This window comes from Electrona antarctica (assembly GCF_951216825.1).
Source record: "Electrona antarctica genome assembly, chromosome: 5".
Taxonomy (NCBI): Eukaryota; Metazoa; Chordata; class Actinopteri; order Myctophiformes; family Myctophidae; genus Electrona; species Electrona antarctica.
The window spans coordinates 30,856,001-30,874,114 of record NC_136810.1 but is presented as its reverse complement, the minus strand read 5'-3'; the positions used below and the strand labels follow the sequence as shown (position 1 = coordinate 30,874,114).

The following is an 18,114-nucleotide window of genomic DNA, read 5'->3' as shown; positions in this document are numbered from 1 at the left end:
TGATCTCAGCCCAGCGTTCTTATGTGTGAAGAGCAGCAGCAGCCCTCTCTGCCCTTGGACTCTTTGCCTGGAGACGCCGTTTCTCCTAGCATTTGCCCTGCTAGTGAGGACTAGGAGGGAGGCATTCATGCGTGCTAATCTTCATTTACACGCTTGCAAGCGGAGGCCTCCAATTGGGCCCGGTGCAGAGATAGGGACACAGTGTTTACAAGGGCAAAGAGATGGGGCGCAATGGAGCGATGAAAAGTACAGGCAAATGTATTCCATTATTAATTTGTTTTGTTAAGTCATAGCTTTTGAAAAAATGACTTTGTATTACTGTACAATGAACCCCAGAACTCTAAAATCCACAGAAACAGGTCAAAGTGACTACGAGGTAAATGCTTTAAAGTAAAAAATAAAACCGCATCATTTGAATTCAAAATGCATGTAATTTTTGAGGGGCGCTAGCCCCTCTTAGATTCAGCTATTAGTGTAGATTTTTTTTTACACAAACATAAAATTCCCATTGATAATGAATGGGAGTATTTACGTCATATGTGGACGATCGGCTATTTTCGTCCTACACAAAGATTAAATTCCCATTGACAATGCATGGAGAATTTACCTTCACACAGGTGTGATTTGATATATACTGTATAATTAACTCTGCCAGGCCGAAGGCAAAGGAGTAGATTATGTTTTCGTCCATGTCTGTTGGTTGGTTTGTCCGGGGCTAATCTCGCAAATCACTGGACCAATCGGAGCCAAATCTCTTGTGCACAGTCAGTAGGCAAATTAAGTACCTTTTCTTTTTTTAATATTTTAATAGGGCTGCAACAGTTAATTGAACTACTCAATTTAATCGATTGTATAAAAAAAAATCAATCAAATGATCAATTTTGGCTTAAAAAAGTAAAGAAAAAGAAAAACATTGCCGGGCGGAGATACAGTATGAGCTCCACTGAACACATTAACTAAACTTCTAGTTCAATATTTTATTTTACTATGGCCATTTCACCATTTGTGTTATACAAGGCCTTTAATACATTAGCATAATGAATTGAACTGATTAGAATTCAGTATGTAACCTAAATTAAGAGTTATAGAAGCTGCTGGCTTAAAAGTTCAACTAAGCAAATATGCTTTGAGTGAGTGAAATCCTTTCTCTAGGAGAAAGGGAAACACAATGTCATGGGTGTTTGACTGAAAATAGAAACTTCTCAGGCTCTCAAACATTCCATTGACATTTCACTTGACTACAATGATTCAAGCCATTCAAACAGAACCTCACAGTGTATCCTTTGAGACTGATTATAAACTAGGTGGTGCTACCAATTAATCTTGAAAAGGAATGTGTAAAGCCTAAACTCTTGGGAGCAAACACTTATCCCGAGTGAGACACAAGACACAGAGTCTTTCTTGAAATGAAACCACAATGCGGTTCTCAGTGGCGACGTTGCACTATACAGGCTGGGTACTTGTGATCATGTGGACTGGAGTGGTGACGTTGCACTATACAGGCTGGGTACTTGTGATCATGTGGACTGGAGTGGTGACGTTGCACTATACAGGCTGGGTACTTGTGATCATGTGGACTGGAGTGGTGACGTTGCACTATACAGGCTGGGTACTTGTGATCATGTGGACTGGAGTGGTGACTGTGGGTGTATGGGATTTTTCTCTATCACTATCACTAAACACAGGTGAAATTCACCCTAACACCTGCCTGTAGAAAAAAACAGGGATGTGGGCTTTTATGATGTCACTGAGCATGAAGTTACTGAAAGACCCACTCACCAGCAACATTATGAAAATTACAAAAACTTAACCGCTGCACGGCTGTAGAGCACCGAGTCAGTGGAGATCCATGCCTCACTCGGCTATGCAATACCCATTGTACCCGTGTCGGAGTACCCGTTCCACCCATCTGTCTGTGTCCCTTTTACGCCCATATATGGAGTTTTCTGTATCTGTCGCTCTGTGTCCCTTTATTCCTATATATGGAGTTCTGTGTCAGGCATGCCCAAATATGGAGTGTTGTGATGTCGGAACAAGCCAACTCCATATATGAACCCTGGGAAGGGGCCCTGTCCAGAGCCCGGGAAGAGGCCTTTTGTGCGGTTCTGGACAACCGTGCGTCCGACCGACTCGACACCGGACACTGCACTGGGTGGAACGCGTGTGTCAAATTTGAAGTCGGTGGGGCGAATGGTTCTCAAGTTACGTGGATTACACACACACACACACACACACACACACACACACACACACACACACACACACACACACACACACACACACACACACACACACACACACACACACACACACACACACACACACACACACACACACACACACACACACACACACACACACACACACACACACACACACACACACACACACACACACACACACACACACACACACACACACACACACACACACACACACACTTGTCCGGGTGAAAACCCATGTTTAGTGATCTAGGGTTAAATACTTCAAATAATATACAGTAAATACCCAATTACTATAAATAAACTAAAAATGTGTTTCTACATGCCAATATTTTAAACTTTGATCCAACTTTCACACTTCAAAGGTTACACTTTTGTTTATGACTGGAGGTGTTTCTGTTCTGTGATGCCATGCATGTACTGACATGAGCTGCGGTTGGTTGACTTTTGACGAGACAAGACATACGGTATACATACATACGATACTGTACATACAAACCACGTTCCAGGCAGCTTGGCACCTTGGCCCTGCTGTAAAATCAATAAAAAATACACGGGAGAACTCAAAATAACCCAAGCTTTTAAACTTTCTGTGAAACGTTATCACTGCCCAAACAGTGCCTGGCCTGCTGCTTAGTTAGTGGCTCCGTTTTATGTGATGTTTTTAAAAAGAAGAATGCTGAAAAGCATTAATGGAACATTAAGAGCAAATGGGTTTGAACTGCCTGCCCCTGGAAGTAGTGGACCTGTTCCAAATGAACACTTTCATCCATTTGGCACCCTCTCTCTCTTGCATATCTCACAATCAGATTCTCCAGTTCAGGCCCCAACGCAAAAAAGGAAACGGAGAAAGTTAATTAAAAGTATTATCTCACAAAAGTAGGTACATTTGTGTGCCGCGTGTATGTGCGGGCGTGCGTGTGTGTGTGTGTGTGTGTGTCTGAGGGCTGACGTTGAGTTCATCAGATCCGTCAGACTGCCGTCCCTCTAGTCTACTCTGTACCTGTCCTGCAGCCAGCCAGCAGCCCCATAGGCAGTGTGCCATAGCCGACATTATGTGCAGCAGGACGTGAGTAAATTAAATATGAGTAAAAAGTTAATATCGTCAAAGTGGAAACCTTGTATGTCCAAAACCACTTTCTTTTTCAAAAAATATCAGATATGCACAACGCGCCACGATGCAACACAATGTTTAACAACACTATGATGAAGTAGCGCATTCATTTACGAGAAAACATACCAAGTTCAAATATGGAGATAAGAGGTTTCTGCCCGACATGACAACAATGACATGCAGACTCCCCCGCTGCCACCATGGTTGGAGGCTACTACATACTACACACAATGTTTCAAACTCTGAGGAGTATTCAAGTGTTGGCAAGTCTTGCCTACTAGCTGAATGACAGACATCTTTCCTGGTCCCCCGCATGCACTCCTCTCTGGTCTCCTATTAAAGGGACACTTCACCCTTTTTGCAAAAAAATATATGTTAATGACGTTTAGAAGCTTTAGAACACTTTCCTGGGGGTCTTTATGTGTGTAATATGTGGTTTTAGATATTTTAGATTGTAGCAGTGAGCCCAGTGTCTCTGATGTCATGGACACTGTGTTCACTTCCTTCCTGGACTACAATTCCCATACTACTTTGGTACACTGCTCCTCCTTGTGGATAGGGGGAGGGCTGTCTTACTGAGACAACATGTAGTCCAGGAAGTAAGTGAACCCAGTGTCCATGACATCAGAGACACTGGGCTCACTGCTACAATCTAAAATATCTAAAACCACATATTACACACATAAAGACCCCCAGGAAAGTGTTCTAAAGCTCCTAAACGTCATTAACATATATCTTTTAGCAAAAAGGGTGAAGTGTCCCTTTAATATGTATAGTCTCAGTACTGTCTTCTTCTATATGTTCTATCCCCCTGTGGATAACAGGGATATGAGCTCAGAGATTAAAATCCTCACACCTGAGGCAAGTTAGGCAACGTGCATAATTAAGCACCGAAGTTTTTAATAAGTAAACACCAACTAGGGGTTAAACCTTCCCATCGGCTCACCCCTTAAAGGGTAAGACCACTTTTTTTTAGGTTTGGGTTGTGTAGTTACCTTGCCATGATGTAACTCCAAATGTGGACAAGAAATAAAAAATAATTGCTCCAGTGATTAGAAATTGATAATTCAAAATATGCTCCTCGTTGACTTACATTGTATGCTATAACAGCTCTCAAAGTCACTCTTTTAGTACTGTACGTAAACAAACACAAACAAAGTTGATTCAGACAATATAAAGCATCACCAAAACTCATGTGGTTTTATTTTTTCATACAAATTTTTACTTCCTGTTGATTTGTCCATTTTATTAGGTAGAAAACCCGGACTGGATCCAGATCTTCAAATAGTAAAATCAACAGGAAGTTAACATTTTTATGAAAAAATAAAACCACATGAGTTTGTGATGCTCTATAGTCTACTGTATATTGTCTGAATCAACTTTGTTTGTGTTTGTTTACGTACTCAAATTATTATTATTAAATTATCAATTTCTAATCACTAATTGAATTTCTTGTCCACATTTGGAGTTACATCATGGCAAGGTAACTACACAACCCTAAAAAAAAAGTGGTCTTACACTTTAAGATGCACACAGAGAGACACACAATGTACTAGGGTACACAACAAACCACACTGGAGTGTGTGCACAATAAAAGCAACCGTGCACATGTACAAAAACAGACCTCCTGCTTTTATTCCCTTGAAGCTTATCTAAAGTTCCAACTCTCTCTCACACACACACACACACACACACACACACACACACACACACACACACACACACACACACACACACACACACACACACACACACACACACACACACACACACACACACACACACACACACACACACACACACACACACACACACACACACACACACACACACACACACACACACACACTTTCCATGCTAGAAGCGGTCACTCTAGTGGCCACCGCTCATGCATAATAAGAGCTGCTGACATTTGAGAGAGCAGAGAGGATACGCCGACAAATTCTCATAATGGTTTTTGACACAAAGCCCTGCGAGTGACTAGGTTAGTGGTTTTCTCCGAACACGCTACACCTCCCCGGTGTGGTGGCGTGAGACAAAAGGTCTAGGAAGGCTCGGGGGCAGCATTGATATTTCAGTATGATAGGGGCCGTAAGCTGGGGTGTGGCGGTGGCTGCCAATAATGGTATTACCTCTAGCTGATAGGTTCAAATTAACCTTCTACATTATGCCAAGCTGCCACAGGTCATGTCTCTGGAGCGGCACTCCCCTAATCCCGATGCTTCTCTGGTACACGCACGCATGGTTACACTACTAGAGTGGCAGAGCACAGCGGAGCAGGGTTGGTGCTGAGGGACGCTTGCATAAGAGCAGGTGCAGCCACCGTAGACGGTGCTGTGAATCCACTTAGACATGTCATGACCCTCACAGCTCTTTGTTACATTCTATACACAGGACACAGCCACAGTGTGGTCAGTGGCACTACTGCCACTAAGCCTTTTGAAATATAACTAGGCTATATCCAATGTTTTTTACCTATATTGAAAACTGGGTTTGAATTGTTTTTGGGGGAGCTACCTACCAGGGACACTACCTTGAACTAGTGAGCTAGAAAGGCACAGTGTACATGTGTAGAAAATCCTTCCTTCATCCATAGGCCCTCATTGCAGTTTGAATATGTTTTGTATTCATACTATTTGTATAACTACAGCGGTGCCCGTTGGAGCCTCCACAGTGCCCATGGGCACTGACCTACTATGGAGCTGGCCTGTTCTGACATCATTCGTCTGCATAGACTCCATATTTGGACATGCCTGACAAAGAACTCCATAATATGGGCATAAAAGGGACACAGACATATCTGGGTGGGACTTGCATTTCCAACTTGCATCATGTATTGTACAGACGTACGTACTTACACACGCAGAGACTTGGTGCATTTATAGTTGTTGAATAAGAGTGCTACAGCATTCTAACTCCACTTCATATTTTATGAAACTCAAATCACTGTGTCAGTTTGAAAATGTGAGTCAGCACACAGGCGCCAATGCAAACCACAACAGACACCAGCTGAAGCCTGAAATGAAATGACTCAGTAATCACACAATACAATGCCATCAATCCAAAGCTTCGGCTGGAATTATATATCTTTGATGAAAGCCAGAGTGTATTGAATGGGGCAGAAAGAATTCAAGTATATGGATTGAAATAATTGTCTCTCACTGTGTATACTTCCCAACTCTTTGACATAATCTCTTCCTAATCCCTCTATCTCAATCCAGACTGCTGTGTCTTCCCTCCTGCAGAGAGTGTGTGTGTGTGTGTGTGTGTGTGTGTGTGTGTGTGTGTGTGTGTGTGTGTGTGTGTGTGTGTGTGTGTGTCATGCCACTGTAGTGCTTACTCCTCTGCCAACTGAATTACAATGATTAATGGCTAATCTGTCCTCCTATGTTATGGCTCTCTCTGGTATATGATAACTAGGCTTGATTTATTTTTCTGTGATGACCAAACTGCTTAACCACATGAACCCTAGCATGCCTATTCAGATGATTATGAAGATATTAAATACTTAACATTAGCTTAAGATCAGCGAAAAGGGTGAGAAAGCGACACTAAAGGTGTAGGGTAAGTGATTATGCTTTAGTTCAAATAAGTGATAAATAGCTCGCATTGCTACATATGTCTACAAGTCTCCTTGTCTCTCCAGCTCTTTAGTAAACAGAAAACATATTTTCAGGTCGGGATACTTATTTTATCCAATTAGGAGAGACAGACAGACAGAAAAAAATGGAACTGAAACACTATAAATGTTAAGTTGATAACACAGCTGAAAATGTATTTTCTGTTTATTAAAGATCTGGAGAGACCCATGTTACTAAACAAACGCTCTTCTATGGCAATGATTATGATTCACAATATAATGCTTTTATGCTTTAAACTAAAAACATTTTGTTTTAACCAGAAATTATCACTAACCCTACCTTTAATAGAAGCTACATGCAAAACAACCCTAGTCTTGACTGCAACACACTCAAACTCAGGTTTCTGTATCCATGAAATTGGGTTCTAATACTAATAGAATTTTATAATTGACTAAATCGATGAGACTGATTAATCCATTAAGACCTGGCTGAGGCCAATTCTACAAATGCCTTCTAAATAAGTAGTTATCACGCTTCAAAGATTTTTTTTAATTTAATGTAAAATCTGAAATAACACAGGTTTCATGGTTTTAATGGGTTAACCATTAAGCTCAATTTTATACTTTGTATTACGGTAAAATCGTTGATTTAAATGTGATGATTACATTGATTAGTTGGATAACCGGTTGCACCTCTAATTGGATTTACCTCAGGATTGGTCCACTTAGTCTTCATCTTCTCAGACATTCGCCGTGTGCAGCCCAGCAGGTCATAGCCTTCCCTGTTCTGATGGAGCAAACAAAACAGACAATGATATACTAAAACATAGTATGCACATGAATTACAGCTATAATTTGTCCTTTTTCATTTTATAATGACCCATTTCTGGTTAGAAGTTAAAAATTTTAGCAATGAAATTGTTGTAATAAACAAAACAATGATAATGAATTGTACCTAGCTAGCCCCCTGGGGGTCCCCAGATGATTTGCGTAATGTGCAACATTGTTTTCTGAATTTCAAGTCGGTGGGTCGAGTTACGTGCATTACACACACACACACACACACGCACGCAGACAGAGACGTGGCGCATTTATAGTTAGATACTTCAAAATATTCAATAAATAAAACTATAGTATAAATGAAAACATGGTCAGCTAATTTAAGTCCAAACTGTCAAATATTACTACCTACGAAAGAGGGAGAAATTGTGAAAATAGCCGATCTACAGTACGTGCTTGTGTGGCGTGTAGATCGGCTATTTTCACAATATTTATTGAACCAAAACCGAACCAAGTCAAACTAAATGTAATGCTTCAACTCGTACAATTCCAAGTGCTTGTCAGAGGGGGTGGGGGGGGGGGGGGGGGGGGCATTTCAAATATGATTATTTTGAAAAGTTTGAGAATCACTGTTCTAGGCAACAGAAAGTTGCCATCAGAATGGTTCCTTTTGTCCAAGAGTCTCTCTGGACTCTAAATATTGTGTCTTGTGACTGTGTGCTTTGACCCTCCTTTTCTCTGTTCACACAAGTTGCCATTGTGTATGCGTAAGCTTGAGAAATGCACCGCGTTTAGATGTATATAAATCACAATTGAAAAGAGCTGTGGCATGGCTCTGCAGAGGATTGTACTCTAGAAATTACAGTAAGAGTAACCATTCCACTAAACCACTTAGGTCATTACTACTATAACAAAGTGCATAGCTTACAGTTTGTAAATGCTGTGCTAGCTAACGCTCTTAAATCCATTTATCACTTCTACATGCACAGCTTTCGGTTTCTCAGTCTTTTCAGACAAGCTATTGACAAAGACTGAGTATTGAGGCGACATTGTACACTCGGTAAAGCTTTGATTGTTGAAAGTATTACAATTTAGACAAGAACCCTGATCTTATCACAGTCATTCCCTGCTAATTCTACACAGTGACATAATTCTAATGCGCTCATCAGTGTGTTGATAACATCTCACTCTAAATGGGAAAGCAATAACATCACAAGCCGACACTGAGGCTGGTGCTCACTGCTCAGGCCGGGTAAATCTCCCATTCTGCATGTTATCCGGGGCTGCTGTACCGATTGCAATGCCACTGGATGGAGACTCAGTGAACCTATGTTAAACACACCCATACAAACAAGAATAATACGTGGGGAATAGAGATCATGAAACAATTTTTGATACAAAGCCAAAGGGACACTGGAATATGTGCATCACATTTCTATTAATGCCTATTCTTTCACAGTAGCCAAACAAATTATTCATGTGCCCGACATGAATTTCATATGATGTCAACGCTAGATGGTTATGTTTAAAACATTACACTGAGCTCATCCTGGGGCCCTGGTATGTTGACTTAAAAGTCTACCGAGCCTACAGCTATTGGCATACAGCTACTGTATATACAGCATAGTAAATGCAAACCGGATAGGGGATGTTGTGATTACGGTGTGGATGCTATGCATTGTACTATAATGATCACATGCAGTAGGGGGGATAATGTGACACTTAACTCATTTACCGCAAACAGCGCCATATGGTGGTGGGCTCAGGGCGCCATCCAGTCATTTAATAGGCGAAGGATCTAATTCTGAAAGCCGTTTCACTCAGAAACCGAAAATCGGGAAGTAAAAATGTAATCCACGCAAAACATACTATTTGTAACCAAGAAATGAGCCGCAAATCAAGCTTGTTTTGACCCCAAAAGAAGAATCTGAGATTAAGATTCTAAAAACTGCGTCCCCATAGACAGCATAAACTGTAAGAATTTTCATTTCTGTTTTTTTCTTCTTTTTTTTTTACCACACCGGAACCATAGTGTTATGAGCGTGTACAGGACACAGTTGTGAACCGTAATCAATTTATATAAAAAAAAAGACGTAAAAAGGCACCATCGATGTGGAGAAACATGGAAATAGGGTGTCAAAAGGCACAATTGGTGCCTGGTGAGTTCATCCATATAAACTAGTCATGTCATCAATGTGCGACTCTCACCTTTTGCCAGAGATAAGCTTCATGCAGAGTGATGATCTCATGCTCGCGGTGGTCCCCCTGCACAGCACACACCACACAAATGATCTTCTCATCTGCCTTACAGTACAGGGAGCCTTCCTGTCCGTGCTCTGTGCATCGCAGTCTCTCCACAGTCACGGTATCTTTCTTCCCTCGCTCTGGTGCAGCCACAGCCTCCTCGCCTGCCTCTGCGCCCTCAGCCATCGCACCTTCGCCATCCAGACCATTCTGTGCCTCTATGCCGGGTCTTTCTCCAATCAATCCAACCCTCTCCACAATAGCATCCCCCGCCAGATGGATCATCTCCCCAAGCACTGCTATGTGGTCTCCAATGAAATTCTCTATTTTCATCATCCTCCCTGCTGCCCGGGCCTCAAACTCAACCCGTCCAGCCATGATCTCATCACGGTCCAGCCTCCGAGCCGGCGGCGGCGGCTCCTCTCGACTATACGGCGATAATGGGTGGCGTGTGCTGCTGCCGTGTGCCGTGCCATGGAGTGTGCAGAAAGCAAAGCTGCAGGTACGGCACATCTGTGTGGCTGGCTGGGCCTCGTCAGGCTCGCATGCGTCACATGACCCATCCATCTGCGGAAGCTCTTCCATCGGCTGCATCCGTCTGTCCCAGGGTTTCCCAAGACCACTCATGGTAGCAGGTGGTGACTGCGGGGTTCAGATGAGTAAGCCCTGTAAGATAAAGGTAGAGAACCAGTTATAAATAGTTTTGACCGATTTAGATTATTTTTAATTGATTAAATAAAAACAACTGTAAGTACAAGTAATAAAACAGTTAAAAGCCTTAAAAACAGGATAGGATGCAATATGAAATGTTCTTCTGCGCTAAGCCTCCATGAAATACAAGAGAGTTCTGGACAAGAGTCAATTTATATTGTGCTTCCTCTTTCAATCACTCGGTAACGTGATTTGGCTAGACTTTTGTTCAGAAGGGCCAGAATTCACCACGAGTGCTGCCGTTTTTGAAAGACATATTTGAGGAAAGACAGCGAGCATGAAGGGAGAATAAACACCAGAATGACACTGATTAATGGTTAATGTGGTTAAACGCTAACGTGACATGGATGCGTTCCAGGTCTCAATGGGTTAAGATTGCATAGAAAGAGCTGGAATGTCAGCACAGGAGAGCTCAGCGACATCTTCAGTAGATTGTGCCAATGAATACCAACAAAGTTACCCTTTTACCAACTCGCACCAGGCGTACATCCGGCGGAACTGCTCTGAGCCTGGTATTCCTATAGTAACCCAAGTAAATTATGCTTAAACGGTTAAACCTTACCTAACCTTATTCCTAATAACCTCAGTATAACGGTGCCAAAACCTAACCGTATTCCTAAACTTAACCCCACCCAGTAAAACTATGCCTAACCCTAAACTTATTTCTAACCTTAAGGTGGTTGCACACTGGACGCGTTTTTCGGAAAACCGATGGAGAAACGCCGCTAGAAATCCGAAAAACGCGCTCGGTGTGTGGGGACCTTTACTCTCAGTAAAACAAAAGAATACAAGAACCGCCGCACCGAGCGGTCGGCGTGAGGTCGGTGGAAAGAAAATAGTGCGAGATGGATTATGGACGACGGTACCGGTTACCGTGACAATGAGTAAACCATCTCCACACCACATGAGCACCTATAATTGCCTACATACAGCATGCCTACTGTAAGCTCAATAGCTCATAAGACACATACTGAGAATGTACAGACAGGTTTGTTTGACTGAAAAATAAAAATAAAAATGTTGCAGAAGTTACATTTTCACAATTTCAAGCCTTTATATGATAAATTATAAAGCCCTTAAGCACGTATTAATCATTTCAGGACAGGTTTCAGCTTTGATATCCCTGAAATAGTAATACCGGTAATATACCATAGAATAGGGGCAACGGTCAAAGATAAAGAAGACCTAGTGCAATTACAAACACCACTAACTCTGTAATCATTGCCCTTGCTGAAAGGGCAACCAAAACCAAAGATAATAATAAAAGGTTATGCATTAATAGTTTTGCCAATGCCATGAAATTGTATACATACACTTCCTTTCTCCTAAAGTGGGCACAGGCCCTCACCAGTAATAGTATTCCCCTTGGAATTGTTGTGAATGGTGTGTGGTTGTAAGTAAAAGTTTTTGTTGCTTATTTTGATCTGCTAAGTGCTAACCTTACACAATCTGATTAACCCAATACATCATAAAAGGTTTAATCAATTTTTTTCCATACCAAAAAAAACTGTTACATCATTACAATAATAGCAATTATTATTATTATTATATTTATTCAGTTTTATTTTATTTATTTTTTTGTACTGTACCTTACATATAGCCTAGCACTGCAGCCTACTACTATAGCCTACTATCTGCCTACTGGCAGAAAATGGCAACCAGAATAACCTGTTCTGAGTGAAACTCCTCCCTATGCACTGGCCCTAGTATAGTACCTCTGTATTTGATGGAGAAAGTAATTGTAAAAGGTTTGGGAATAGAGTCGGGGGTATGTTTGAGTTTATAAATAAACTCAAAACATACCCCCAAACATTCATGGATCACTTATATATGTGAACAAACAATAAAGTGACAGGTGCAGGACAGAAGTCCACATATAAAATAAAAAAAAGTCTGCACACTGGCTCATGCTCCAAAGTGTGTTGGCTTCCACCATAGCAAGTGATGTTTGTAGCCTCAACGGCCCTTCATCAGACCTCTGATGTACCTTTACAGTTCAGCACCAAGCCACCAGCAGGGAGAAGAGCGGGTTCACAGGCACACACACTGTTCCTCCAATCCGCACAAACTCAGAACAGGCCACTACCACTAGTCTCGTAAAGGGGCAGCAAAACCCTTGTGACACCAGATACAGTCAGGATAATATAACTCTAAAGTCTAAAGTGCTCCAGCTCCTTTGTGCGTGCAATTGCCCGGGACTTTATTGGGGGGAGCACTTTTATTCTTCATGCTATATCGTGCATATGTATAAGTTATATTGAGTGAGTCATTGAACAGAGGCTGGCTCACAAGGCATGCATGCATATTGCATACATACATACATACATACATACATACATACATACATACATACATACATACATCCTCAATTGTAAGTAATGTGTCTACTCTAAACATACCATTCATCTAGCTCTGGTCCTTTCATCAAACAAGCGAACAACAGGAAACTGCTTTCATCACCAACAACCCTCGGCGTGACCAACCAAACAAACACTATCTCTCTCTTCTCTGTCTGCTATCCGACTCTCACTGAGCGTTGTCAGGCCTGGCCTGTGGTGACCTTTGTAATGCTTCCTTCCTTTTTGGCTTTCGCCAGCCTCCTCGCCCCGTGGGTCCAACCTACCTACATAAAGTGAGAGTCTATACACACACATACACACAAACAAACCCCCCTACAGTCTCCATTTCAATCGCCGTTTCCTCTCTCTCTCTCTCTCCTTGGGGCCTTCCTCTCCTGAGTTGTGTGTATTGTCTCCTGCTGACACAAACCACCAGCAGAATAACTACTTTAATGCAGAGAACCCCCTTCCTCTCTCTCACTCTCTCTCACACACACACACACACACACACACACACACAAACACACTTACCAGTGTGTAACTCACTCCAGTGTGTGCTCGCTGGCTTGCTACTCTCTGTTCTCTTCTTATCCCTCTCTGTTATGGTTTGTTGTTGCGACGCAGCTAGCTGTGATGCTAACACTTCCTTAGCACCGCCAGCTAGTAAGCTACTGTTTTTATTTCTGCTGCTCTACTTTCACTTCAAACCAGAGCAGTTGAGCAACGACTCGCTCCGATACGACACTGTAATTAATTTCACTTCCGTGTTATCATCACCATCATCAGCAGCTGCTTCCATACAGTTCTCACAGCTCTGCCTCCCTGTGCTCTCTCCTCCTGCGTGCGTGTTTTTTTAACCCACTTCCTGCTTCGCCGAGAGCGACGGAGAGACGCGACGGAATGACACACACACACACACACACACTGATGTTGCGTTCACACGGGGCAGATTAAACGATGCAATCTACCATTCATTGTCAAAGGAAGCCAGCGACATGACGTTGCAAAGACGGAATGATGCATGTATCGGCTCCAAATCAACCCAGAACGCGTCAACCCAAATCCCAAATCAAACCCAAATCAATCAACCCATTAATCTGCCCGTGTGTGAACGCAATCACACACGCGCGCGCACGCACACGCACACACGCACACGCACACGCACACGCACACACACACACGCTTGTATGTCTATTGCTTTACTTGTGGACAGCAATTTTAATATGAATGCCATTTTTATTTTATTTTTGCCGGCTTAGCTACCAGCTTGAAGCTACCAACCACTTTAGAGAGGGAGAGCAGTGAAAATAAACTCCTCACTGCAGAGACTGAGCATCACACAAAAGCAAGTGTTTTGGCATAATAACGGATTGTTCCGGTCCTTGATTGTGATTGGCTGAGCCGCATTCAAAGCTGTGTTGTAAATAAAGCAATAAAGCCCATAGGCCTTGGATTAGTGATTTTAGAACAGCTAAGGGGAATTGTTAGGCATGAGCTTTTCAGAAATTTCTGTAACGACAGCCTTGCGAGGGTTGTTGCTTTTATGACCAAATATTGCAACATGAAAATAAATTAAAAAAATTAGCAAGACTTATATTATGCACACCTGCAGCGTGCAGAATGGCAGGGGCGTTGGAGAATACTGAGGGCCTACCAAGATAGAAGAAAGACTCCCTCGCTGTCATCAAATGCAAGGATAACATTGCATTTCTTCCCCATTAAATGTTATCTTTGCATTTGAAGTGTGAAGTGAGTCTTTCTTCTATTGGAATGGAAAATATATTTTTTTAATGATGTTTGTATCACATGACTACAGAGATAACGTGTAGTGATTTGTGTGAGTTTTGGACAAAATATGTAGTAGCCTAGTAATAAAAAGTGTTTTGATGAAAATGTAAAAGCCGGAAATAGGCATGGCCCCTCTGGCATGGCCTATATGTGAAGTTGCATCATGATCCAAGGACTCCACGTTTATGATCATTTTGATTGTACGACCTGCAGTTCAAGACTTAGGGGTCAAAATGTAAAGTGGCCCGGTTTGCATCACCATGAGGCTAATTTCAAAATGTTGGTGCTGACCATGCAGTCCAGCAGTTTCCGAGATTACCTATAGGCCTATGTATACACACACACACACACACACAGGATATTGATCTCAGCACAACACTTTTTTCACACAGGCCCGTTTTTATAGTTACGATAACTCCGTCACTTCATGGGGCCAGTGCCCTGCAGTCCAATGGCGGCTCTAATACATAGATTTCTATTATCGAAGAGCATTGCGAAGAGTGACAATGTCCTGGCCTGGAAGTTGGCAGAATGCACTGGAATCAGGCAATTGACCATATTCAGACCGCAGCCATCTTGCCAGCAAGGTGCTATACCTAGGTGACACTTCCCATTCATCCAAACAGAAAAGTCCTCTCTAATTATATTAAACACCGTCAAAATCACCAACATTGCAGCTGTAGGGAAAGCTTGAATTATCCTCTTTCAATCTGTAAAGTTTTTGTTTAATAAAAATCCACCGTAGACATTTTATGAGTTACTTCCTGTCAAGTAATTCCTTGCAGATGATTATTTTCTAAGTATCAGAGTATGGAAGTGCTTGTTATCAGTAAAGCAACCTCCTGCTGCCTCCTGCATTATGTGCACATTCAAAACAGGTGGTACGCATGGGCCGCTGAGTGATAGTCACTTCCAAACTATGTGTTATTCTAAAAAACGTTTTAATAAACATGGTTAATATGCCATATGGTATTAGTGTTATTTCTTCATTCAGAGCATGCCAACACATTACACAGCATAAGAGCGGTGTAAATGTATGACAGCTATAATTTCAATAAACATGGTTATGACATGGCGTTGTAGACACTACGTGTAAAGGCCTATTCATAGTCTGGATTTTCGGTGGAGAGGTGACCACCGCTCCGGTGGTGAGCTGACCACCGGAGCTGAAATAACGTTGAGCGGTGGTGAGTAAAAACAGAGAGAAGGGCTGGAGCGGTGGTTTGCTCTTCACCGTGGCTCGTGACGTCATGTTGTAGTTCAGTGGTCACCTAACCACCGAAAATCCAGACTATGTATGAGCCTTAAGTGTTGGTTCTGCCGTAGTAGAAAGGGCTGCGACGGCAAGCAGGTTTATGTATCGAGCACTGGTCCATTTCCGGTTGCCAACTTGCCGGAGCCGACTGCCGTAGCCGTCGTTGCTTAAAGTCCCTAATATGGGGGGGGAGAACGGAGACAACACTTTTTTCTCTGAAAACACTGTTAAGGTGAAAAACATGCCCATAGAGTGGGCTTCTATTTCTGTCCACTGCATGTAGTCAAACTGAAAACTAACACGTTATGTTCTCATAAAAAAAGACCACAATCTGGCATGATACATTGTAAGCTTAGCTTGAAGATTATAAACAGCACAGACGAACTGAAGGAAATCATAGAGTTCCAGCGGTTCCCAAACCTTTTTGGCCATGCACCACCTGTTATCTCCCGACCTAGCAGACGCACCCCCCCCCACATGGAAATATAAATTGCATAAGCTATATACCGTAGGAACATATATTTCCTATTTCTCCACATATATGCACATATATGAACCTCAATATGGCATATATATGCAGGATAGGCTATATTCTGCATATACTTGCCATATATTGGCACAATATGTTAATATATTTAAAATAAAACCATAGCACCACCATTAGCCTTTTCATGTTGCACACCCGCTAGAAGACACTCGCGCACCACAAGGGGTGCACGCACCACAGTTTGGGAACCACTGGAGTAGGCTATTGTGCAGGCAACATAAAACTGTTGTAATGGGAAATATTAAATTGTTGAAACTGCACTCACACTATTAATTCTTAAAACTGCATATCCTGATTATCTAGTCTAGCTGGGTGTGGTCTACACTGTAAGTAATAGGCCTTTCTCGACTTAATCAACCATTTACGCACATCAATAGGCTTTTGTTGTGTTGGTGTGAGATTGCTCCAGTCTCCAGCTGTTTCGCGACACCAGCCTAGACTATGTCTTTGTAAGGTCATGTCTACCCATCGCAGTTTCTTCAAACCCACCCAACGGTTCTAGACTTGGACCACTTGTCATTCTAATTAGATTTATCCCATTGTCTGATGGTTGTACTCTAGAGATCTCTATTAAATTGAACTGAATGCCTCATCGCATCTTGTCCTCACCTTCTATTTTAGTCTAAGTGTTATTGTGTTAGTATATTTTCTGCCACAACACTGTCCATTACATATTTTCTGCCAGGCTGATCTTTCCTCTGGCTGCAACATATCAATTGCCAGTGTATATTTATACTACTGATTTAAAATATTACAAATACTACCTATTTGGCTTTACATTGTTAGCACAGTCTGGCGGAGTAGGCCACACCATGTGCATGACAAATTAATCTTCTTGAATCTTGAGTGTAGCCCTAAATATTACAATTTCAAATGTATCAAAACATGGCCTACAAAGAGTGAAGATAACATTGATCATGTATGATCATGTATGTATGATCATTGACCTTATTCACTTCAGTGATAGTGGTGCCCCAGGGGTCTACTCTGTACTCTGCCCCTTCCTTTTTTAATAATAATGCATGGCCTGATTAATCATGGAGGAACTTTGTGAATGAGACCAACACGAAGGCGTGAAAACCATGGTCATAAAAATGCTTGCATAAAACTGTGTAGACAGAAGGACCGAAATAAGCAGACACATTCTGTCAAGATTTATAAATACGCAATTCACCTGATTATCAATCATTGTGAAACTCACATTACAGGTGAGTCGACAACACATTACTCACGGCCAACTGCCGTGAATATTTATTGTACCCGTCATATTGTAATTGAGCAAGATGCACAGACTGCAAGAACGGGATCTCTCTGGGTTGGGATAATTGCTTATCCGATATGCTTATTGAATGGCATATGTGCCTTTCCATACGCACCTCATTGAGACAACTCGGGCGGCGGTGGTTCAGGGGTAGAGTGGCCGAGTTCGAACCCGGGCTCCCCCAGAGTTAGTGTCGAAGTGTCCTTGAGCAAGACACTGAACCCCTAATTGCTCCCGATGTGCAGGTTGGTGCCTTGCATGGTTTGGTCATCG

General features: G+C 42.1%; 1 protein-coding gene across 6 annotated transcripts in view; it reads right to left on the bottom strand.

Moving 5' to 3' along the window:
• trim44 (tripartite motif containing 44) overlaps positions 1–18,114 on the bottom strand; it is a 71,436-nt gene that overhangs the window by 44,524 nt on the left and 8,798 nt on the right. For 2 of the 6 annotated variants that reach the window (XM_079500686.1, XM_079500684.1), the window contains exons 2-3: positions 9,905–10,606; positions 7,626–7,703 (exon numbers count right to left, since the gene is read on the bottom strand). In XM_079500686.1, the coding sequence (XP_079356812.1) occupies positions 7,626–7,703; positions 9,905–10,567 (741 nt within the window). In that variant the 5' untranslated portion in view covers positions 10,568–10,606. Of the gene's footprint in view, positions 1–7,625; positions 7,704–9,904; positions 10,607–13,050; positions 13,234–13,521; positions 13,889–18,114 lie in introns of those variants that run through there. The other 4 variants (XM_079500685.1, XM_079500688.1, XM_079500683.1 and 1 more) reach the window with 4 other exon arrangements.